Source organism: Bufo bufo, chromosome 5, assembly GCF_905171765.1.
Source record: "Bufo bufo chromosome 5, aBufBuf1.1, whole genome shotgun sequence".
NCBI lineage: Eukaryota > Metazoa > Chordata > Amphibia > Anura > Bufonidae > Bufo > Bufo bufo.
Window position 1 is genome coordinate 468,912,461 of NC_053393.1, and position 25,309 is coordinate 468,937,769.

Genomic DNA, 25,309 nt, shown 5'->3' on the forward strand with positions numbered 1-25,309 from the left:
TGGACGATACTCCCTCCAGAGACAAATGATCAATGCTGGGAGTTACAGAAGGTGACTTTAGGAAAGGTTTTTTTTTTTTTTTTTTTTTCTTATTGAAGACTAAAAAGAATAAAAATCAGTACCACTACATTCATGCTTTCTTAAAGGGGTCCTCCAGACTTTTGATATTGATAGGTCACCAATATCAGATCAGCAGGGGTCCGAATCCCGACAACCCCACAATCATCTATCCATCAAGAGCCCATGGCGTTGCGTGAGTGCTTAGGCCTCCTCCTAGACCATATGACGTCACGTTCACGAGTCACATGGCCTTGGCGCAGCTCAGTTCCATTCAGGTAAATGGGGCTGAGCTGCAATACAAAGAACAGCCTCTATACAATGGACGGTGCTGTGCTTGGTAAGCTGCGAGAAGGCTGCGGTACTCACCACATCAAATAGCTAATCAGCAAGGGTGCCAGGAGTTGGACCCCCCACCAATCTCATTTATTCTGAATATAGGCAATCAATATGAAAAGCCCCAAGAACCCCTTTAAGGGGAACATAAATATACTACTAAATACTTAATGTGCAGGAATTGCAGTGGTAGGAATCTTTTAAAGCAGCACTACTGTGTTACCTCTGCATTTAAAGGTCTTTCTTCAAGAAAATGGCAATGAATTTCAATGAAACAAAATTTAATTCAGAATTACGCTAAATTAAAAATTTCGATTTTAAAAGGTGATTTTTTGGTCAAGGTTATATTGTTTGGATCTAAATTGGTCTAATATTGTGTGCTAATTTATTCAATTTTATATCTTTACATGTTACAGAATCCCTTACACAGACCTAGTCAAAACTGTCAAAAATGTGACCGTTAAACGTGACCACTAGGTGGAGCTTAGGAGTTTACTACATACACTCAACTCAGCACTAAGCCAGCATGTAATAATCTCCTTGGTTCCCTCTAGTGGTGACTGCAAAAAATTATTTCAATGTCCATGCAGGGGTCTTAGCGCTCTGTAACAGAAAAACAAAGCTCCAACTGCTATAAGGATATATTATGAAAACTATTTGTATCTAGTCTTATATGAGTAAATAATACTTTGTGTACATCTTCCTCGATTTACTCTAATGGCAACATTAGCATGTTGATTCCAAGTAGTTTTGCGGCCTTTGGTTTAAGAATAGTTCTGTTCTGTAAGACTTTGAAACAGAAATGTAGCAAATTGGAGAAAAGGGGATGAAATGTACACACAGGCCACATGATATGGCGCTACAATCAATGACAAAACAACAATGTACTTAATTCTAGAAAAGTCTATATAAATGTAAGGTCATAACTTCTCGATGCAATGACACCTGTGGATCACTAAATATAGACTAGATGCTGCTGGCTAATTTTACGTTCCTAAAGTATAAGAGACATATCCATATAACCTTGTAAGTACCGTACTTGGTTTTACGACTTAATTCAGATATGTTGGTGATGCATCATGTAGAATTATTAATTTGGTTCCCATTTATTTTGTATGTTTCTATTGAGTTCTTTAAAAATATAAATTTTCCTAAATTTTGCCTCTAACAAATACATCTTTTAAGCATCACAAATAACTGATTAACAAGGTTTATATTAAATGATAAACATTCTGGAATATTATAAAATCCCAAAATGCTGTACCCTTAAATAGCAACATTCTTCTTTATGGATCATAGGGTCTTACAGACACACACAAGTTATTGACGACTATCAAATCAAATATGGCACTTAATACATTAAAGCTTCTGAGATTTTCTTCTTTCTTTAAGGAGCTGTTCACCCCCGACGAGGGCCACTTGAGCAAACCCTCCAGTGTGGCCGGACCTTCCCGCACCAACATCCGGTTTGACGTGGGGTGCAGTAGCGGTGACATGACCCCTATGTGTTACGTGACCCAGTGACATGATGCATGGGGGACACATCACTGCTGCAGCCAGTCATTGGCTGCAGCAGCCATGGGAACTGCATCAAGTTGGATGCTGACACAGGATGACCAAAGATCTTCAACGGCAGCGAAAGAATCAGGCAAGTACGATTCCCTCTGCAGGTCTGGCCACGCTGGAGAGCCTGCCCGAATTGCCCCCAGGGTTGAACAACCCCTTTAATGTCAGGAGGAAAAGAAACACAGCTGATGGAAAGTTCAGTGAAACTGACAGTAAGCCTTTCATGATAATTACAAAAATATATACGGTATATACAGAATATACATAGCCCAACATAAAATCAGAGGAAGAGACCAATAAAGATTGACCTTTAGTAAAAAGTGTTTGTGAATATAAAGCAAAAGGCACGTTAACAAACACAATATTCATTTTAGTGTTTCTCCTGTATTTTTAACCATTATTTTTTTCTCTTATATTGAATATAATCCAGGTGGATGGTCAAGTTCCACCATAACAATTTACAATGTACCCATAAGTAGGTTATTATCTGATTGGTGGGGGTCCGACTGCTGGACCCTAAACCAATCATTAGAAAAGGGGCCCTTCAGTCCCCTGAGTAAATTTAGCAATGGGCATGTATATTCGCTACCACTCCATTCATCTCTATGGTACTGCTGCGATGGCCTCCAGCCCCATGGAGATAAATGGAGTGGCAGCGTGTATGCGTCAGAGGCCCAACCAATTAGATACTTATATCCTATCCTGTGGATAAGTTACTATGGTCGGAAACCACTTTAAATGGCATTATGGAAGACAGCTGAAGCGGATCATCATTTGAGGTGGACCAGTTCCTTCTGGATCACCATCTAATATCAGTGACATACCTATATCAACTGGCCCACCTCAATCGGCAAGCCACTTTCGCACTGAATTAATGGGGAAAGCAATATGGCCTGACCTAAAATACTGGAAAACCATAACTGGGCTAGAGAGAAGTCTCACCTGGGCTTACTAATTATTAGCCCACCCGGAAACTGACAGGGAGAAAAAGGCTTACTGTCTATTAGAAAGGATCATCGTGAAACAGCCATAGCAAATGTGCGGTTGATACCCAGTTAATGAAGGAAGTTAATCTACAAATGTGTACAATTATTTACAATGGTGCTCTTATATATAAAAAAAAAAAAAAAAAAAAAAATGTAGCACTTCCTAAAAATTTCCAACTTTTTTTTTTTAATTTTTCCTCTTTTTTTTTTTAAACTCCCTTGTCAGAAAAAGCCAATTTACATTAAAATATACTTACTACAAGACAACACAACTAAAAATATATAATAAACTTATACAAGTACAAAAGTCTGAGGTAATTCAGGTTTGAGGTGGTCTATGGTCATGACTTTTTTTTAAAACTGTATTTCATCTTATTTTTTTGTATTGTAAGTGAACCCCTTCACGTGTTGGATAAACACCGCAAAAAAAGGTCAGTGTCATGCAGCACTTGAGGAGGTCGACCTTGGAAGCTACGGAAACTGAAAGCGGGTGTTTCAAAAACATTGCTTGCTTCCCAGATGAAAAATGGATCCAAGTATTGAGTCAGCAGCATCAGAAACATTCTCTGACTTGGGCAAAAGTTCTGGCAAATCGAGTGGGATGTGAATATGCACCGAGCTACATTTTGCGATACAGAGAAAGGATGCCTTAGGGTGACATGTCGGTCAAAAGAATTTTAGCTTATGTTGACTGAATAGATTGGTTGTTAAAGCTTTCAATGGTTACTAATCCCATGACCTACCTACAAAGTCAGTTGATTTATGGATACAAATTGTCCATGCAAATACGATAGGCCGTCACCACACTTTATTAGATTGTGTGAAGAACCAGGCTTTCCTTTCTCTGTACCCGTTTCCTACGGCAAAGCTTTGCACTTGACCAGCGTCCTTCCCCTTTTAATAAACAGTTACCTGAGAAGTAGCTTTGTGGCGATAAATCATTTGCCGATTGATGCAAAGTGCAACCACAGTCTGCCCAGCCCACACATAGAACCTCCTAAATATTTAGCTCTCGAACACTCGAGAGAACATTCGGTTTCTAGTTTCTCTACATGTTACAAAGACACCCGTTAAGATCCGCAAAAGACACAACAGACGGTTTTTGGAGCAAGAGATCCAGAAGATAGAACTTAAGTGATTACGGTTGTTGAAAAGGATTCCTGTTGGTGGAAGGTGTATCTTATGTAACAGTCTTCAACTTACTACAAAGTTTGCAGCATTTGTTTTGTAGGTGGTCTCTTGTGGGTCCTCGTCTGAGAAGGTCACACATTAAAAGAAACCAACGTAGTGTATCTAAAAAGGAGTTTGTTGAGGTTCTGAAGTACCTTCACCTTTCTGCATTCAAAAGTCGGCACCTGAATGCTTGCTGAGATGTTCGTTATTTTTTTTTTTCCTGTTTTTCTTTTAATATACAATAAAACAACGTGCTGGTAAAATTGTTCCAACCCCCCCTCCCACAAGAAACCAAATATTAAAAATAAAAAAGATAATAAAAAGTCAAGATAAAATAGCAGCTGCATTCATGGGTTTGTGTATGTTTTTTTTCTTCTTTTTCTTAGTTTATATATGATTTTTTTTGTTATTTTTTTTTCTTCAGTGTTTTAAAATGAGTCTGGAAAGACAAAATGTAACGAACGACTCAGATACTGGACTCTTTGGGAGGCAAGTCCACATTGGTGACAGATGTAACAATGGAAACAAGGCAGTCCGAGGTAGTGCCGTTCACTATTTTGCGGATCTGAGAAATACGCTCCTCAACGCATCCCGCAGAGAGTCGTGCCTCTGCATCATGGTCCCAGCACTCTTCAATGGTGACACATAATTGTGCCAAACCCTAAAAACAAGGAAAAGTAAATGGATGAAAATCTTGTGCTACGATACAAAAAATTCCAAACCTAGTTGGCCATTTCCTCATATCAAATAACATGTGCAGAATGCGGTATGTGCTATGGATTGTGTCCACAGAAGATTGCTTGGAGTTGTGCATATGGATGCAGCAATTTGCTCTCAAAGCGTTTTTCCATTAAAAAAGTAAAGGGTCTGCTTTCTTATTTTTCTTTCCAGAAACAGCACCACTCCTATTCAAGGGATCCTGGTATATTGCAGGTAGTACATTTAGGTTAATGGGCCTGAGTTATATAATACAAGACACAGCCCATGAATAAGTGTCCAGTGGAGTTGGAGGATTTTAATGCCACCATCCACGGAGGTCTAAGGCACTCGAGAGTTTAATGTTACCCGGAATAGTGAATGGAATATCGTTAAACAGCATGTCCGCTTCCAGGTATTAAATGGGCTATCCAGGTTTTTAAAACACATGACCTTATCCTAGGACAGACCATCACTATTAGATCAAATGTGGTTTGACTCTTGGTGGCCTCTTCATTCCTTACATTGCTCTGTACATTGATAGTGGCTGTGCTTGATATTGAAACTTTGTCCCATTAAAGAGAGTGGAACAAAGCTGTAACACCCATCTTCCCGGGATTCAACTGTGTGTCCTGCCTTTTAACCCCTTCCCCCGTATGCATTTTTGGCCTTAGCGACCATTTAATTTCGTCATCGTTGCCTTCCAAAAGCGATAGCTTTTTTCCCCCTATTTTTTCTATCACAGTGTTGGTGACCTGCTAGGATAGGGCACGTGATTGGCTGCAGAAGTCACATGCTGCGTCCATGCACATGACCGCAGCAGGCCCGTGCCCATATTGCGGCCTGCAATATAGGGGGCACCGATCATGTGCGCACCCTATCACTTGAATGGGTCCACAATTCGGGAGATACAGTGTGGTGCTACGTGGGTTTTCTGTCTGTGCCTCCGCACCGCAAAAAAGGAGCGCAAGCACTACCTTTTTGCGGTGTGGACTGTCTGATGCTTATTGCGGACCCCATTCAAGTGAATAAGTCCACGTTTGAAGGCGGCGATCACACAGTCAGTGCCCATGCATTGCGGACCATTGAGGCCTTTTTTTTTTTCTTAAACCATGGACAACCCCTTATCTATACTGTATATATAGAGAGACCAAAAAGTGCAGTAAATGGTAACTCACAGGGTGTTTCAACCAGTGTTCTTTGAATGAAGGACGCATCTTCTTGTGAACCACTACTTCCTGCAGGTCTTCCAACGACGGATGCTGACCAATCTCCTCTTCAAATGGCAACATGTACTCATAGACGGGTCCTGGATGCAGAAAGCATAAACTGTAAACTACTACAGGAAGGAAATTCTGGTAATTTTAACCAAACCAAAATCAATTTTTTTTTTTACACCATTTCATGTTCCACATATTGTAAAGAAATTATTTGCGGGAGTGGGATAGAAAAAAACACTGCCATTCCATTATTTTTTGGAGGAGGGGGTCCCGTTTTACTGCACTTGCTATGTGGTCCAAATGACACGATAACCTTATTCTGCAAGTAGCTTCGTGTCCGTCACATTCCGACAACCAGAATTTTTTTTTTTTTTTTCTATCGACAGATCTGCCTGAAGGCTTTTATTTTTGCAAGCTGAAATTTAGCTTTTCTTGGTACCATTTTGGAGTACATAAGGCTATTTGATAGTATTTTATACCATTTTTGGGGGCTGCATGGTGACCAAAAAAAATGGGAAATTAGAGGACTTTGACCTGCAATCACTTGTATATTAGGTGGCAAAATTTCTGCATGAATTTAATCTAAAAGGACTCTATGTTAAAGGTCCATTTAGAGGTTTTCATTAGTGAAACCACAGATCATTTTAACCCCTAAATGTCATAAGAGTAAAATGAAATTCACGTATCCTTAATAGATCTGCTTCGCACCTAGCCTTCCACAATCACCGTTTCAGGGAGAACACCATCTTTCTGCCACAATTGGCCACTTATCAAACTAATAAATCTGTCTTAGTTGTCCATAGCAACCAATCAGAGCTCAGGTTTCAGTTCCTACAGGGCTCTGAAAAAATGAAAGCTGAGCTCTAATTGGTTGCTATGGACAACCAAGACAGATTTTTCGTGGGCCACCCTGTATATCATAGGCCAACTACAACCCAGATCTGTTCATGTCCTTACACTAATTGTTCCACGTATGCAGCTCTTTACCTACAATGCACTGCCACACTAACATCTTGTATGAAACGACAAACTGATCTCTGGTGCATCTAAACTATATACACGAGCAAATGTGTTTAGAAGGCATTATGGTTATTCAAAGTATAGAGAAAAGTTCCTGTACAAGCACTGCATGAATTTTACCCCCTGGAAGTAAACAAAAGAAGGTTATTATTGAATGACAGCAAGCAGAGATCCTGAAAAGATGCACTCGCCATCCCCCTAAAAGTAGGGGAAAAATGGCAGTAGGTTTTATAGGGTGAATACTAATAATTACCGTAGTACAGTAAGACTGGGGAGAGGCGAATATAGTGCTCCCTGTGCTGGCTTGGTGCTCACCGCTCCATGGGCTGCTTCTATCGGTGCTAAACTGTGTTGTGACCTGACAATAGCGCGAGGACACAGGCGCACTCTGTGATGTCGGATCACAGCACAGCGTGGCAGGAGGCGTGCTGGATCTCCAAAGCGGTGGTGGCGTCTGGAGCAGGAGAGGTGAAGTCTGATTGGGGGGGGGGGGGGTCTAATTAACAATGGGGGTCTAATCTGAGGTCTGATGAAAAATATATATTTTTTTCCTATTTTACACCTCTAAAACCTAGGTGTGTCTTATAGGGTGAAAAATACAGTGTATATATATAAATATATATATATATATATATATATATATATATATATATACACACACACACACACACACACAGGTGTGTGTATGTATATATTTTTTTATTTTATAAAAAAATGTGTATGACCATTCATTGCAGAATAAACCAGCTTTACATGTGTAAACCGTAATAACCCTTTCATGACAAGCACAGTGCAACATTCCTAATAAGCTGTGATCTTCTTGTGGCCCCAAGAGGGACCCAAAGACTCACCGTCAGCAGCTGTACACCTGGATACAACTTCCCAGAGCACAAGTCCCATAGCATACATGTCTATCCTGAGAAAAGAATCTCGTTGGAAGTTAATTGCTCCCTCCAGCACCTCTGGAGCCATATACCGCCTGGTGCCAACCTGGGTATACAAACAGTATATTCATCATTAGACCACAGAATATTCTCTCATGTTTACAGATCACAATATCTATAGAATATATAGACGACGTGTAACACCTGGTTTGGGTTTAAAATAAACTGCATGTGTGACTGTGCCCTCAGACTTTCATTTCTGGCTCTATCATAGAAGGCTCCTGCTTCTAAATGGGAGCAATTCTGAATATAGATGTGCATTAGTGAGTAGCCCAATATGTAGTTCCCCATATATGCTTTCAGTAAACCTAACCTTAAAAATAATAAAATAAATATATGCCTGGCAGCAGGGTTGCCGCAGGGTTGTTCCCCTACTGGGGTGTTGGCCGCCAAATGTGCAGAGACCAACACGAAAGAGACCACCATGAAGCTGACAATTGGGCTTATGCTCAATGTATACTAAGAATCAAATTTTTTACAGGATAAAACCAATGGTTGTTTAATGAAGTTACCTGTCCATGTGTATCTCCAGGTGGTTTTCCAGGTTCAAACCGAACAGCTAACCCAAAATCTGCCAGGATTGCCGTCAGGTCATTTTTCAGCAAAACATTTTTACTTTTAAAATCCCTAAAAAGAAAAAGAAATAATAATCGTACCCAGGCAGAATTGTCAAATTACCATTCATTGTATTGTGTGCTTGTATTAGTAGTCCACATCCTATGCCTAGTCCTTTATCTGACAGGGGCAGTTGACCATGAAACTAAACAAGCTCTTGTGCCCAGAACAACAGTTTTGTAGCAGGCATTACTACTGTATGTTTTTTTTTTTTTTTAAAGAAAATCCTGAATTCTTGCTTGCAGTCTTCACTCTAGCTAATGATAGGCTGAAATTTCCTGTGCTGTAGAGATCACTTATCAGCAGTCATCTCATTATCATCACTGGCAGGTAACACAGGATCACACCATTGACAAAAGGTGATGGAAACTACTTACTCCCTCCTCTTCACAGGTCGCAGAACATGCACACAAAGTTCTACCATAAAAGTCAATGGGGGAGATTTGTCTGGTGTAACAGAAAACTGGCTTAGTTGCCCATAGCAACCAATAAGATTCTACCTTTCATTTTCCAAAGAAGCTCTGAAAAAAATGAAAGGTGGAATCTGATTGGTTGCTATGGGCAACCAAGCCAGTTTTCCTTTATACCAGCTTTGATCAATCCACCGACCTCCTATGTCCCTGTGGCTGCCATAAAGCAAATCAGCCATTCACAGCAGCAGCTCAGGCAAGATGGCTAAATAGGGTTAAAAATGGAAGGTACCCGTCCGTACCTAGATTACATCAGCAATATGATAAAACTGGATCTTTTTATTGATTATCCATTATTTCATTTAAGGGTCATACAAAATGAGGGCAATGTTACGTATATTTGATCGATGGCGGCCTTTTAGCTTGCCGACTCATTGTACACTGTGTAAAGATGTGTATGGTACATATGGTTTTAATTTAATTACCAGTTGAGCAGATGGCGGCGACTCGAATGTTATGCATTTAATCTGACAGCCAGTCCCTGTAGTGACAATTCTGATGAGAGCAAGATAAGGCTAAATGCGATAATTAAACACGTAAATACAGTTTGGCCCCTTTCAGACAAACACCCGCACTGAATCCGGACCCATTCATTTCAATGGGTCTGTGTACATGAGTGTTGTTTCTCACGCATGTTCTATATTCTGCGTTTTTCATGCAGCCCTGGCCCCATAGAAGTGAATGGGGCTGCGTGAGAATCACATCGCATCCGCAAGCAAGTGCGGATGCGATGCGTCTTTCACTGATGGTTGCTAAGAGATGTTTGTAAACCTTCCGTTTTTTATCACGCGCGTGAAAAACGCATCAATGCGCATTGCAACAGTGCAAAAAAATTAACTGAACTGAATACAATCGCAGACTCACTGAACTTGCTTGCGAAATCGCGCATTTTTAACTGAACGCACCCTGAACGCATCCGGGCCTAATCCGTATCGTTCGTGTGCAAGAGGCCTTTGTATGAGTGTCACATGGAGCACAAGCCGGAAAACGGCAAGAAATATTGAGCACACTGGTCGGTGCTAAAACCATGAGAAAATGAATGACTGAATCTAATTGGCCAAGAGCAGGGGAACGCAAAAATCATTGTTCCATAGCAAAACTATGTGAATGTGTCATTAGAAAATAGCCTATGGTTAAAATCAAAATTTTAATTGCCCATTTTTTTCCCTCTTTATGGGATAAATTTGGTTATATTTCAATAGTACAGGCTTATTCGCACGTGATGATTTCATTGGTTATGTACCATATTTTTCACCCCATGAGACTCACTCTTTCTTACCCCCAATGTGGGGGGAAAATGTCAGTGCATCTTATGGGACGATTAGTAAAGAGTGCTTCCATTATGGAAGCACTCCTTAGTACCGGAGGACTGGGAAGCAGTGAATGCAGCGCTCCTCGGGCTCTGTACTCACTGCTTCCTGGTCCTTGGCGGCTCACTGTGCAGGAAGAAGAGAGCTGGATGTGAGGAGCGGCGGTGGTGTCTGGAGCAGGAGAGGTAAGTTTTATTTTATTTTTTAAATCTGATCTTGGCATGGGGGGTTATTCACATGGAGGTCTGACCTGAGGTATGACTGGGGGCCATTCACATGGAGGTCTGATCTGAGGTCTGATTGGGGGACTTATTGAGGTCTGACTGGGGGCCAATCAGACCTCAGATCAGACCTCCATGTGAATGACCCAAAATCAGACCTCAGATCAGACTTCAATAAGTCTCCCAATAAGACCTCCGATCAGACCAGCATGTGAATGGCCCCCAGTCAGACCTCAATAAGTCCCCCATTCACATGCTGGTCTGATCTGAGGTCTTATTGGGAGACTTATTGAGGTCTGGTCTGAGGTCTGATTTTGGGTCATTCACATGGAGGTCTGATCTGAGGTCTGATTGGGGGACTTATTGAGGTCTAATCTGAGGTATGAATTAGAGTCATTCACATGGAGGTCTGATTAGGGGACTTATTAACATTGGGGGTCTGATTAAAAATATTTTTCTTATTTTTCTCTGCTAAAACCTAGGTGCATCTTATAGGGTGAAAAATATGGTATTTTTATTTAGGGGAAACGGGGTGATTTTAATGTTTTTAAATATTTTTAAAAAACATTTTCTCTCTTTGTTTAAGTCACCCTCTGTGACTGGCAATCATTAGATTGCCCATTGTATTATGTTGTGATGGCTTAATAGCCATCATAGAATACTCCATTTACGATATACCACCTGCTGGCCTGTATTGGTATATACTAGTAATAGCCACCAAAGCTTCCAGCTATTACTTACTGAACCAAAACAGGTTCACTGGTATTTCAACCGGTAAAAGCCGTTACGGGCGCCGGAGTGCGCAGCATCCACTTTTCCGCATTTTGTGGCCAAGTATAGGACATTTTCTATATTTTTGTGGAATGGACATACAGATGCGTATGTACATTTTTAGGCAATATGCATACAGGCCGCAACTTACATACGGCCGCGTTCATGAGGGCTCAAACTGTAACAGCCCAAAACCATCACTATTGCAAAACTGTTATACAGATGTGAAAGTAAATCACATTTCTACCTAAAAAATTAAAATATGGAACAAGAATAAAAATAAAAGGAAAGGAAAAATTATCACATGCCTAAATTAGGTTTCTAGTTTTTAATTTTCAAAAAAGGAAGCTATAAAAGAGAACCAGGAAATGGCTGAATAGAAGCCTTTTCCATTGTATATATATACTTTTTATATACATTTTTCTTTTGTTAGGTGGAAAATGGCCTTTAATGAAAAAGCACACCTAACAAAGATACTATTAAAAGGAAGTGCAGTCACTTTAATTAGTCCTTTTTATTAATCAGAAGCAGTTCATACATGATTATACAGAACATGCATTCATCCATACAAACCCCAGCAAGTCATATTTTTCTGATATATACAGCGCTGCGCCAAGATAGCGGGAAATCTACACAATTCCAGAATTATTTCTTCTGAATAATTTATAGATTAATGACATTTCTCAGATTTGCATATGTCGAGTCCTCTCAGCTGTGTCCGCCTCTATTAACATATCTGTAAATGTCTGACGGCAATTTTTGTCTTTATAAATATGAAAAAGTTTAGGAATAAAAGGAAATCATAATTATTAGAATTAATTTCAGGACTCATTTCTCCTAGTGCATCCTCAGAACTGAATGATTTTTTTTTGTGGACGTTTGATTATTTTACTTATTTTTATTTTCCATTATTACTATTTTTTTTTTTTTATGTACTCTATAGGCGTATTCTGGAGAAAACTATTCATGTGCTACAACGCACGGTATACACATTGTGCCAATTAAAAATGAGCTGTAATTTCACCATTTCCTTTATGACTCCTGCTAGAAATTCTAAATGAATTACTAGCAGTTTGTAATGAGGGTCCAGATGGGTGTTACCAGTCTGATATTGGCAGCACTGATTGGATAGTGCCAGACTGTGCAGGACGCACATTCACCTGATAACACCCAGCTGGATCATTATTGCAAATGGGTAGTAATACATTCAGGACTTCACTTCTAGCAGGAATAATAAAGGAATGTCACACCATTGAGCTGTAAGAATATATGCTCCAGAATGGTTATTCCAAGGGGGAAGTAAGTAGTTACTAAAACAGACATGTCAGGAAACGTGACCTCACATAAAAAATTATTTGTCAAGCGAATAAATGGAATAAGGGAACTATAGGCTTAAAGGGAACCTGTCACAATGAACATGGTGTCTGAGCTGCAGGCAGCATTGTATGGAGCAGGAGGAGCTGAGCAGACCGATATATAGTTTTATGGGATAAGATTTAGCAAAACTTGTGTTTTATACATTTAAATCTCTGCTCATTCTGGGCCATAAAGTCATGGAGGCGGTCCTATCAGTGATTGACAGCTGTCCTTCCTTTGCATTTTAACGGTGACAGGTTCCCTTTAAGGAAGGTTTTCACATAACGATCATGATCCACAATGACCCAAATTCACTTTTAAAGGGGTTCTCACATTATATATTTCTAATCACTGTTGAAATTGACGTTATTGATGTGGCCCCCTAAACTCCAGGTGCGCCTTCACTACCTTCCTGTGATGGATAACGCCAAGTATATCCATCACGTAATGGTATCTCTGCCAAGTAATTCCCACAGTCCCACAATGTACAGCACTATAACTGTGGGATCAGCAGCCTCCGGCACTCCAGCTGTTCTGAAACTACAACTCCCAGAATCCGGCCAAGTGTGCATGCTGAGAGTTTTAGTTTCACGGCAGCGGAGTGCTGAAGGTTGCCGATCCCTGCTGCAGTGGGTCCTGGTGTGCTGCCAGCAAAAAGGAAAGACCCCAGCATGAAAATACTTAATATCACATTGACAAATATCTAAAGAAGTAATTTAGTTCTCAATAATCAAAAACACCACCCAGTACAGTTGTAAGCCAGGAACCCACCAAATGGGGGAAGGGCTAAAGCAGTGGCTTCCTCAGGGGTAAAATTGAGATAAGCCGCTTCTTAAATAACCCAATAATAATTTGCAGGTGTAAAAATACTCAGATGAAGTATGAGATGAGCCAAACTCTTAGGGCTGTTTCACACGAGCGAGTCCATTTCCGGAATCGCGCTCCGTGTGCGAGTGTGATCCTCCGTTCTGGACTTGCAGGAGCGCACAGCATCATCATGATTTATAATGCTATGTGTCTCTGCATGGCCTTTTTTCCACAGAATCATAGTGACAAAGCTGTCAGTATGATTCTGTAGAAATAAGGCCATGCAGAGACACATAGCCTTATAAATCATGATAATGCCGTGCGCTCCTGCAAGTCCAGAGCGGAGGATCACACTCACACACGGAGCGTGATACTGGAAATGGACTCGCTCGTGTGAAACAGCCCTAAGCGGTGCTACAGATGTACTGCCCAGGCGCCAGAGACAGGCCCTGTGCCAGATCCCCACCAATCCTGAGAATAGGTCATCAATATTTTACTACTGGGAAAACCCCTTTAAGCTTTTTTTTTTTTAATTTTCCTTAAAATGTCAGTGGAGATGGTCTTTACAGCCAATGCAATTCAGGAAATCAGGGAGAGCAGTCAAGCGAATGAACTCCAGGGACCTATAATACGTGAATGGGGCAGAAGCTTCCTTTCTATCGTCTGCGCTGTATGACTATAGGTACCCATATCATGCTACATAGGCGGTAGGCACTGGAAATTAAAATCTAAAAAATGCAATGCTGTACATAGAATGTAATCCGCTATCTCAGCCTCTTGGTTTCTGGTTATTTCATGTATGACCTGAAGGTGTCACTGTTGTCACAATGTATAAAGAAAAAGTCAGTAAAAAGCCAAAGACGGCAAAACTAAAGCAGCATCTGGACTAATAAATTATCACAGCTGAGCAAAACATATGTTAATGTGTGATCTCAGGGTGAGTAAAAGGCGACGTACTTTCTAATAGACTCTAATGCCATCTCAACTATAACCATTTTATTGCAAATGAGACGTAAAGAGGTCGTCTACAACAAGAATACCATGGCTGCTTTCTTCCGCGCTAGGCCTGTCCATGAAGAGTGCCTGGTTTTGCAGCACGGTAGCACTTAAGTGAGCTGCAATACCATACAAACCAAATACCACCCGTGGACACGGTTTTTGGACAAAAGACGTCATATTTAAGTACATTTGGACAGCCCCTTTAACAAAAGTAGGACTTTCACTAAATTCAGTAGTCTATATTCATTGATAACCTACCGGACTTCTTTTCCTAGCCGCAGTAGTAAGTGACTATAGTCAGTAGTAACGGACCATTTTCGGAAGTCACATAGCAGTCAATGGTGTGAGTTTTGAAGGCAACAAAGGGAGCTTGATATTCCCTGTAAATTACCATTAGAGTGGCCCAGTTGCTGACATTTGCGAGGGATCTATTTAAGACCCGGTTCATTACTTCATTAGTTTGCTTTTAGAAGTCTTTCAGTGATCAGTCAACGTCGCATATTACAACTACCTGAGAAAACGGAGCAGCGAACAATCCATTTATTTCTATACAACAAAGGGGGGAAGAGATGTGAACTGATTGGCAATAGGCACATTTACATTAACCAATTGTTGTATTTTGAATAAATCTCACTGAATGACACCTACTACACTGAATTTACGCCTGTTTAAGCGCTCAATTTATCGCAAATTAATAGCTGCACATGGTCTTGCCACCGTTTTAGTTGGCAAGTCCAGGTGTGGCCCAGCAATGAGTGCCAAATCCCAGCTGCTACCCGCAGAGGCGAACCATATTTTTGGTCCACATCACATCCTATCCTCAAAAAATGCAGATCGGATGCAGACCAGAAATATGGTTGTGTGCATGAGGCCTTAGGGTGCTATTGCTTCCACCCATTCATTTCAGTGGACAGAACACAGTGTACTGCCCGTATCCAGATTTCCATTCTGCCGTGCCGCAAAAAGAGATAGAACATGTCCTATTCTTCACCGTTTTATAGACAAGTCTAGGTACTTTTACAATTGTGCAGGACGTGCGGAATGGGAATCTGCGGGATTGCACATGGCTGGTATTGGTGTTTTGCGGATCCTAGGCTTGCAGACCGCAAAACCGACACTGCTGAGTGCATGACCCCTAAGACTAATGTCACACAATCAGTATTTGGTCAGCATTTTTAAGCCAAAACCAGGAGTGGGTCCAAAACACAGAAGAGGCACAAACCTTTCCATTATACATTTTCTCTGTAGGTTCCACTCTCGGTGTTAACTAACAAATACTGATGAATAATACGGACCATGTGAAAGTGGCCTTAGGGTCGTATCTATTTTGGGGTTGGTTATTGTTAACGGAAAGAATAGGAAAATTGTAGAGTATAAAAAAGGCCAATTTTTCTCAGATGAGGCAAAATGTCCATTGGATGAAATATCACAATTTCTTTAACATGTTGGAACTGTAGCCCAAGACCCAAAAAACCCTAATCCTCCATCTTGATGGATCAATCAGATGGCCAAAAACTGAATCCGGCATCTCCATGGAACACAACAAATAAAGCACAGAATTTCTAGTGGGAAATGATGTATATTTGGACTTACTTTTCAAAAGAAAGGCACTCAGTTGTGATCTCCCTATTTAAAAGGGTATTCACTGGGATATGCCAAAACACTGTGGGGGTCATTTATCAAACTGGTGTAAAGTAGAACTGGCTTAGTTGCCCATAGCAACCAATCAGATTCCACCACCTCTGGTAACCCTGTCCATACTGAGCAAACATCCTTTGGCAAAATGGCCATCCTGTCCTCCTGGCCTCTGTTGGCGGCTGCTGATCAGTGAGGGTTGTGGTTGTCTGACCGCCACCAATTTAATATTGATGACCTGAGGATAGGCCATCAATATCTAAGTATCGCATAAGCCCTTTAACACCTGGTTGTGGACAGTGATATAATATGTAACCCAGCTGCCATCGTTGCAATGGTCAGTTAAATATAACGGATAAAGTTAAAGGGGTTGTCCCACGAAAAATATTCTACAGTTTTCAAACCAGCACCTGGATCCGATTACTTTTGTAATTGCATGTAATAAAAAAAAAATTGTATAGCCACTGAGTTATTCAATAAAATGTATCTGTATAGCGCCATCTGCTGTTTGTTCTTTTTCTTATTTCTTTGATCTGCTCACTGAGATGGCCACACATGCTCAGTTTCATCCTTCAACTGCCTCCTGACCTGTGATAGGGAGAGCCTGGACACGCCCCCTGAGCTGCAGCAGAAAAGACACTCCCCTTGAGCTGTCAGCTTGATATAAATCTAGCAGAGCAATGAATGGGGAGATCTCTGGATCCATGTGAGGTGCAGGGCTGGTTCTAGCTTTGTTAGAAAGATAGTCATGTACTATATGATGTCTGATTTTCATTTTTTGCATTAGTCATGGGATAACCCCTTTAAAGGGCTTGTCTTGGTTCAGAGCTGAACCCCGACATCCCTCCATTTTCACCCCGGCAGCCCCCCTGACATGAGCATCGGAGCAGTTCATGCTCCGATGCACTCCTTTGCCCTGCACTAAATTGCGCAGGGCAAAGGCATTTTTTGGAGATCCGGTGACGTACCGGAGCTCTCTATGGGGCTGCCAGGAAGCCCAGTGACGTCACCGGCACTGATGGGTGGGATTTAGCGCTGCCCCAGCCAGTAAAACGGCTAGGGCAGCAATAAAGCCCGCCCATAAGAGCCGGTGACGTCACCGAACACACTTTCCGCCTGGCAGTGTGTTATGATAAACAAAAGAGCCCATGCCCTGCGCGATCTAGTTCAGGGCAAGGGAGCGCATCGGAGCATGAGATGCGCCGATAGCTAGCCTCAGGGGGGCTGCCTGGGTGCAGCTCTGAATCCAGACAACACCTTTAAGTTTGTGTGTAAGGATCTCGCTCCCCCTTTTTTTCTACCCTAATATGCAAATAATAGAAACCACAAAGGAAAGGCACCTAGAGACAAACGGTGCCAGACAGGAGAGCTAAAGGTACACTTAGATTATACACCTCTTTAGGGTAAGAGACAGTAGGTAGCTCAGGTGATTGTAATGATTCCACAGAAAGCCATGGAATGGATGAAGCATCTAATTTGTCACATAACTCTTTGCCAGAGAACACATTAGTCAGAGCAAATCAGTTTCACCCAGCTTGAGACCGACTCCATCTGCACTGGCAAAGCCATTACAGAGGAGCAGTCAGTACATTTATATTTTGGATAATGGGTAGGCAGCGGTGTGAACCGGCAACTCTCCCTGCTGCGAGTTGTCCAAGCTGTCTCTTTAAAGGGCCCCTGACAGATGGCATGTGTAAATGAAAAACACATTTTTTTCACTAACATGGTGGAAGAATGTATTTTAAAGGGGGGGGGGGGAAGTTAGAAAGATAAATGTCTCAGGTCCGTGGTAATGAATAACAGGCTAATAGTTTAGAGAATTTGGTCATTAGCAGTGAGACAACATAAAGCTCAGGAAATTAATGTGAGGACACTGAAATAAAAGAAAACGTGACATTTAGATTCAAGCTGGTAACCAGGAGACTGCTCAAGGAATCTGGAATTTATGGTCCCTAATAAGCCTTACACGGGAACATTCAAGCATGACCGGTCCCTAAGCAAAGACACTATAACAAATATTTGACTTGTATTTAATACAAAGTCAAAAAGTAACACCTCAAGAAAAGGCTAGCTATCCAATGGAACCGCTTATTTGTAAATGTTAGACAAATATATACTTATACTCTGCATCTTTCAATCCTCAAATCCAAAATTTGAACATTTACTTAAAGAGGACCTTTCACCAGAATAAAACATCTAAACTAACTATACAGACATGTAGAGCGGCGCCCAGGGATCTCCCTGCACTTACTATTATCCCTGGTCGCCGCTCCGTTCTCCCGTTATAGCCTCCGGTATCTTCATAGTTAGGCTCCACCCAGGGGAACCTGACGGCGTCTCTTTCTCCTATGCTGTAGCGCTGGCCAATCGCAGCGCTCAGCTCATAGCCTGAGAGAAAAAAAAAAAGCTCTCCGGCTATGAGCTGAGCGCTGCGATTGGCCAGCGCTACAGCATAGGAGAAAGAGACGCCGTCAGGTTCCCCTGGGTGGAGCCTAACTACGAAGATACTGGAGGCTATAACGGGAGAACGGAGCGGAGCCCAGGGATAACAGTAAGTGCAGGGAGATCCCTGGGCGCCGCTCTACATGTCTGTATAGTTAGTTTAGATGTTTTATTCTGGTGAAAGGTCCTCGTTAAAGGGATTTTCCAAGACATTAAGGGCTCATGCACATGAACATATTTTCTTTCCGCGTCCATTCAGTTTTTTTGTGCATTCCATTTCCATATGTCCGTTCCACAAAAAAAATAGAACATGTCCCTTATTGTCCGCATTACGGACAAGGATAGTACTGTTCTATTAGGGGCCAGCTGTTTTGTTCCACAAAATACAGAATGCACATGGCAGTAATCTGTATTTTTTGTGGACCGCAAAATACAGACGTCGTGTGCATGAGCCCTTATACTGATGACCGTTCCTCAGGTCCTGGGCCTCCACCAATTAGCTGCTTGAGAAGGTATCGGCACTACTGCAGCCTTCTCTCAGCTCACCAAACACAGTGCTATACATTGTACAGCGGCTGTGCTTGGTATCGTAGCTTCGTTCCATTTATTTCAATGGTGCCGACATGTGCCTAGGCCATGCGACCAATAAAAGTGACATGACCTCGGCTAAGTGTGGCGCTACTGGGAGTGCCGGGTGCCTTCTCACACAGGTGATTGGCAGGTATCCCAAGGGTCGGACCCCCATCGAACAGATACTGATGACCTATCCAGGGGATAGGTCATCAGTATAAAAGTTTCGGAAAACCCTTTCAACATTTTGTACATCAAGCGGATTAAAAAAATTAATAAAAACAAAATACAATGAGAAATGAGAGAATCCAGAGATCAGACTTTCATAAATCAAAACGATAAGAAAACTTCTCTAAGCTTTTCAAATTCTACATAACGTCAAAGGACCCCTGTGATAATCTTGCAGTCCTGGTACTGGTTTTGACCACCAAACACCCATCCTGAGGCAGTTGGTTCAAATGCTTATATGGGCTTAAGTAGGAGAAAATGGCAGTATGACCATTGCATCTTTGTTTGCTAGTCAACCTTGTGAAAAGGAGAGAGCCTTTCAGGTCACGTTGTACATGATGGAAGAGAGCTTCTTACTTCACCCACCAAGGGCCACCACAGTGGCTGCATTGACATCATCTACTGTATGTACATAGCCATGCAAGGTGTAGGCCCTACACATGTGACCTTTGCTCGAATTTGGTTGAGGACTCCAATTTGACATTTATAAAACCCTTTAAAAAAACTGCAGTTCACAACACAACCACTGGTTGGCCACAGAGATATATAGCAGACATCTTGTGACAGAATATCACAAAATCATGTTTTTTTCCTGCAGAAAAGCTGTGTAAATAGATTAGTCCCCCTTTCTGTTACAAGGCTACTTCTCAGAAAAGCAATATGGGCATGTTATCCCCATCTTTATCTGCATTAGGCTGAGTTCACACGAGCGGATGCCGTGCGTGACATCCGCTCCGTGAAAGAGTGCCAAGACCCGATGCAGACTGCAGAGGCACGGAGCATTAACATGACTGATAATGCTCCGTGCCTCTCTGTGACCTCTTTACTATGAAATCACAGTGACAACTTTATCTCACTGTGATTTCGTAGTAAAGCGATCACAGAGAGGCACGGAGCATTATCAGTCATGTTAATGCTCCGTGCCTCTGCAGTCTGCATCGGGTCTTGGCACTCTTTCACGGAGCGGATGTCACGCACGGCATCCGCTCATGTGAACTCAGCCTTACAGCTGCACAATGCAGGTCCAAAAACTGACGTACACAAACATATTGCTAATGTTATATTTGCTCGCAAGAAAATTTTTTAATTAAAAGAATATGACTGCAGTTTTAAACACTGAACATATGTGGTAACCAGAAATTATTGGAGAAGTAATATTCCCCAACAGGGTCCTTACCTCTGCCAGGCAAAGTCCTAACTATTCAGCATTTCGTGGGAAAGCTTTTCCTTTGGTACAAAACTAGACATTAAGGACCTGAACTGGAGCGGCAGCAGCCAGGCACATCCTTTCAGAGCAGGTTTTTGGCACCGGTCCCGGGCTGATTGCAGACACCTGTGCAATCAGTAGGGGGTTCTGCTGGTATGTTCATTCTTAAATGAGACACTGCCATAGGCACTGCCCTTGTGGGCTATAAGAGCGGCTGGCAAATCTAACAGTAATCAGCAGTGTTGACTGGAATATACACCTAGAGCCCATGTCAGTAAGAACATTTTTCATTTAACGAGCTATAAAATCAGGAGAAAGGTTTGTGCTAATGAAAGATTACTGTCCAACATCTCCATCCAAGTGATCACTGGTCATGAGGTTAGTGCATACGGGCTCAGCCAAGATAAGTACCTGTGGGCTATGGCGGGCTTGTGGCCTTCACCTTTACAACGAGGGATGTCTTCATGTAAATATGCCAAGCCTCGAGACATAGTCTCAGCTATGTGGCACAAATCATTCCAGCTTAGGACGTTTCCTTTTAGATAGTCTGTCAGGGAACCCTGCAAATTAAAGAAATTGCATATTGTTAAGCAGACTTGCAAACATTTTAATGACTATGATGAAATATCAGCTAGCAGAGTAAAGGTTGGGACCAGTGCATGAGACAATACGGTAGTAAAGCGAAACCTTGACTACCCAAAATTGCATTACAAAGTGGTCTTCTGGGGGATGGCCAGCACGAATAACGTGTGGTAGAACTGAAGATCTCGTCTGGGTTAGGGGGCAGTTTTCTCAAGGAGGTAATTAGTCTATAGACAGGTTTCATGGTATAGAATAAATTGTATCATACAATAAAATATTACAGAGCTGCATGCTTCTACCAAATATGCCCTATGAATTCATAAGACCATTCTGTATCACCCCACCCATTAGACTAAAACTTGGACAATTTAGTTCGGTGCAGTAATTCTTTGTCTTTTCATTGCTTTCTGCTGCGCTTTTGTTAACTATAACTTTTTTTTTTTTTTGTAAATTAACAACAACAAAAAAAAACGAGCCAATAATTTGTGTTTCGCTGCTCATCAACAAGGTCACAGATGACCTCAATATCCGCATCAGAATACAGAAAAACCCAGCAAATTTGCAAACTTTGCAAAGAAGACTGAAAATCATCCATTTCACATCTATTTACGGACAGCCAATGACTCGATGGCCTAGGGCTTATAGAAGCAATTCCTCAGAGTTGAACCTACATGCTCATGGAAAGAGGTGATTAGCCACAGCTCCATCTCCAGGTTGGTTCCTCTTTTCTCAGCCCCGATGAAATGCAAGAGGTTTTCATGTTTCATTCCAGGGGTGTTGAAAATGTCTCTCTCGCTTTGCCAAGACTGCTTGTCCTGAAGAAAAATGTAATACCACAATTTAGTATATGACCCTAGCTCTGCAGATGTTCAAACCCTTTAAATATTATCTATAGTTTAAAAGAAAACATATAAAAGTGTAAAGCAATGCAATTAGAGTCCCAGTGCAGTAGGAAACCAAACCACTACTCACTACCCAGAAGAGATTAGAGAAAAGCCAGGCCAGGTTCCAGTTGTAGTTTTTAAGTCACCCTTTTTTTGGGGAGTTTGGTCAAAAAACTAACTTGAACTTTAAGAGGACCGGTCACCACAAAAAGCAATGCAATCTAAAAGTGCGATGTTACAGAACAGGAGAAGCTGAGCAGATTGATATATATAGTTTTGTGGGAAAAGATTCTGTAAAACCTGTAATTTATACATTTATATCCACTTCCTGTGAAGAGCTATCGGTACAGGAAGGAGGGGTGATAAGTGATTGATAACATTGTGTGTATACAGAGATAGCTGTCACTCACTGATAAACCCTCCCTCCTGTACCGATAGCTCTTCACAGGAAGTGGAAAAAATATATATATATTATGTTTTACTGAATCTTTCCCCCAAAAAATATATAATCCCTCTGCTCGGCTTCTCCTGCTCTACAACATCGCGCTTTCAGATTGCATTGCATTTTGTGGTGACAGGTTCTCTTTAAAGGGATTATCCTGGAAAAGATAATGATGACTGATCCTCAGGATAGGTCATCATTAGCACATTGAGGGGGGTCCAAGTCCCAGCACCCCCGTCGATCAGCTGTTTCAGGGAGCTGATGTGCTCACCGAAGTTATGGTGAGTGATGCAGACTCACGGCAGTTTTCCAAGGTCGGCGCCGCACATCCTATAGTGGCAGTGTTTGGTATTGCAGCTTAGCCCCATTGACTTGAATGGGGCTGAGCTGCAACTAGGATGCAGTTTTCACGGGGGATGCAGTTTTCACGGCCTCTACTAACAGCTGATGAGGATAAATCATAAATATCGTTTCCTGGATAACCCTTTTAAGGTATCCCCATTCATACACCAGGAAAACCCTTCAGCAAAAAAATAAAAATAAAATATTATATGCTGTGCTCCCTACAAACACACCAACTCCATGTGAATCTCACTTGCTCCTAGGTTGGAACCATGCGCAGAAATGATCTACAATACCAATACTAACATTACAAAGGAGCAAAGACACTCCACTGAGGCACAAGGGGGTCAGGACACCTGTGGATCTCACAATGATGGCATAATGAATATGCCATTACTGCCAAACCTTCAAGGGATTCTTAGTTTTGGATAATTTCTAATTGTTAGAAGTGTCCCTTGACAACAAGATGATCCCAATGTGTCCTCCTGCTGGAATTCCTAGCATGGAGCTGAAACCTTGCAGCAAGTGTTAAATGGGTTGTCTTCGATTTTAAAGCCCTAGACTCAGGACAGGTCATCAATATCGGATCGGCAGTGGTCCGACTCCTGGCACCCCCACAGAGGAGCTGTTTGAAGAGGCCGCAACGCATTAAAGTGAATGGGGCTGAGCTGCAATATCAAGCACAGCCCCTATCCAATGATGGGCACTATGCTTGGTAAGCAACGAGAAGGCTCACCACAGTGCCACAGCCTCCTCAGACAGCTGATTGGCAGGTCATCAATATCAGAATTTCAAAAAAAAAAAAAAAAAAAAATTACATTTTCCAGCAGCACCACCACCACCACAGGGGACATTCAGTATTACACCAAGCTCATTCAAATTAAAGGGCTATCTGTATAATGCCGGACAGGACAGGTCCTCCAGAGTGTGAGATGCTTTTGTAGCTGGTTCTCGACTGGCCAAGACGTGAGGGTCCTAAATAGAAGACCTCCTTTTTACACTTAGAATTTAGGGTAAAGGAAAATTGGTTTTCGAAAGCCAATGGACTTATCACCGTAAAGTCCAAAAATATTTTTAAAAGAAGAGAGTGTAAATGTGGGGGAATTACCCAGCCCAATAAAATTCTGAAGTTAATAGTCATCAGAATTGCAATATTTAGGTTCTGAAATGGGACACTAGAGTGGGACCATCTACCTCTGGGGATTGATTCTGGTGGGAAGATTATTGTAGTGCCCACCAGATTACTAGGAATGGAGGTCCTGATCTCCATGTTTGCTTCCTGTTATTTGCAGATAAATCTGTGAATAGAGAACCTAAGCCTCAACCACACTGGTGTTAACTCCAGTGTGTAGAAAAATAAAAATAAAAAAAGGTGATGATGGTGGGATCTCATACACCAGGAAAGACAAAAATGACAAAAGAAAAAAAAAATAAAAATGAAAAAAAAAAATGTTAAAGCCCGACGCATATGATTTCTTTAGCAGCTAAACAGCGCAACATTTCACACAGAACCTCTTACATGAAGACCTTTCAAAATATTTTCAGCATTAGAACACAATCTTGACTTAATGTGCATAAACCCAATCAAGGCTTTATCCAGCTACAAAAATAGGGTTTGTACACTTTTCCAAAACTGTTCTTGTGCCTGATTTTTTTAAATTTTTTATTTATTCGAGGAATCAGAGAAGAGCCTTTAAGCGAGTACAGAAAATTAGATTCCTACCCAAATTTCCATTGCGGTTATTTTATTTAGTGACAAATTGGAGAACTTTACAAAGGGAATCAGTGAATTTCCATGTTTGGAATGTGAATGAGCCCTCCGCACAGACCGCTGTACAATGAGCGCTTCGATTCCTGATTTACAGGGTACTGCCAGCTTTCACCTCCTGTGTTTCTTCTGGTGAGAAGCCAAGAGCGGGCCAGGGATTAGTCTGTACAGTGTTTAGCACACACAATGCCATGAACAGGAGACTCTCAGCTGAGATTTTAATGGTAATGAATGCTGGAAAACCAAGTGATTTTTCTTCAAATTAGCGTATCCCGTATGCCTTTCAAATTCTTGGGTAACAATGTCATTTATTCACAACAACTCTGTACTTGTAAATGATCATTTACATACATAAACCATGACGTATTAATGGATGAATTTGCATAATTTTTTTTTTTTTATAAAGTTTACTACTACTGCTTAGATCTGAAGCCATGTCAACAATCTTTTTGTATGCTATTTAGGATCCTATAATACTCTTCATACTGATTTTAACTAGTCACAACATTAATCAGATGAACCATTTTTTAAAAAATATGGCCATGATGGGAAGCTTCGAAACACTAATATCCTCAATTTCAAATAGTCTCCAAAAACTGAGGTTACGTTGGTGGTGCAGGGATAATGGCAGGGTCAGGAAGACCCAGAATATCAGTGATCTT

At 41.4% G+C, this 25,309-nt stretch overlaps 1 protein-coding gene across 1 annotated transcript in view; it reads right to left on the reverse strand.

The window, feature by feature from the left end:
* Positions 1–1,965: 1,965 nt before the first annotated feature.
* The window catches only part of ACVR2B (activin A receptor type 2B), a 171,877-nt gene continuing 148,533 nt past the window's right edge, over positions 1,966–25,309 (reverse strand). Inside the window, exons 6-11 of the mRNA XM_040433872.1 lie at positions 21,883–22,026; positions 21,041–21,189; positions 8,511–8,625; positions 7,906–8,044; positions 5,993–6,123; positions 1,966–4,779 (exon numbers count right to left, since the gene is read on the reverse strand). Coding sequence (XP_040289806.1) covers positions 4,585–4,779; positions 5,993–6,123; positions 7,906–8,044; positions 8,511–8,625; positions 21,041–21,189; positions 21,883–22,026 — 873 coding nt within the window. The 3' untranslated portion in view covers positions 1,966–4,584. The remainder of the gene's footprint in view (positions 4,780–5,992; positions 6,124–7,905; positions 8,045–8,510; positions 8,626–21,040; positions 21,190–21,882; positions 22,027–25,309) is intronic.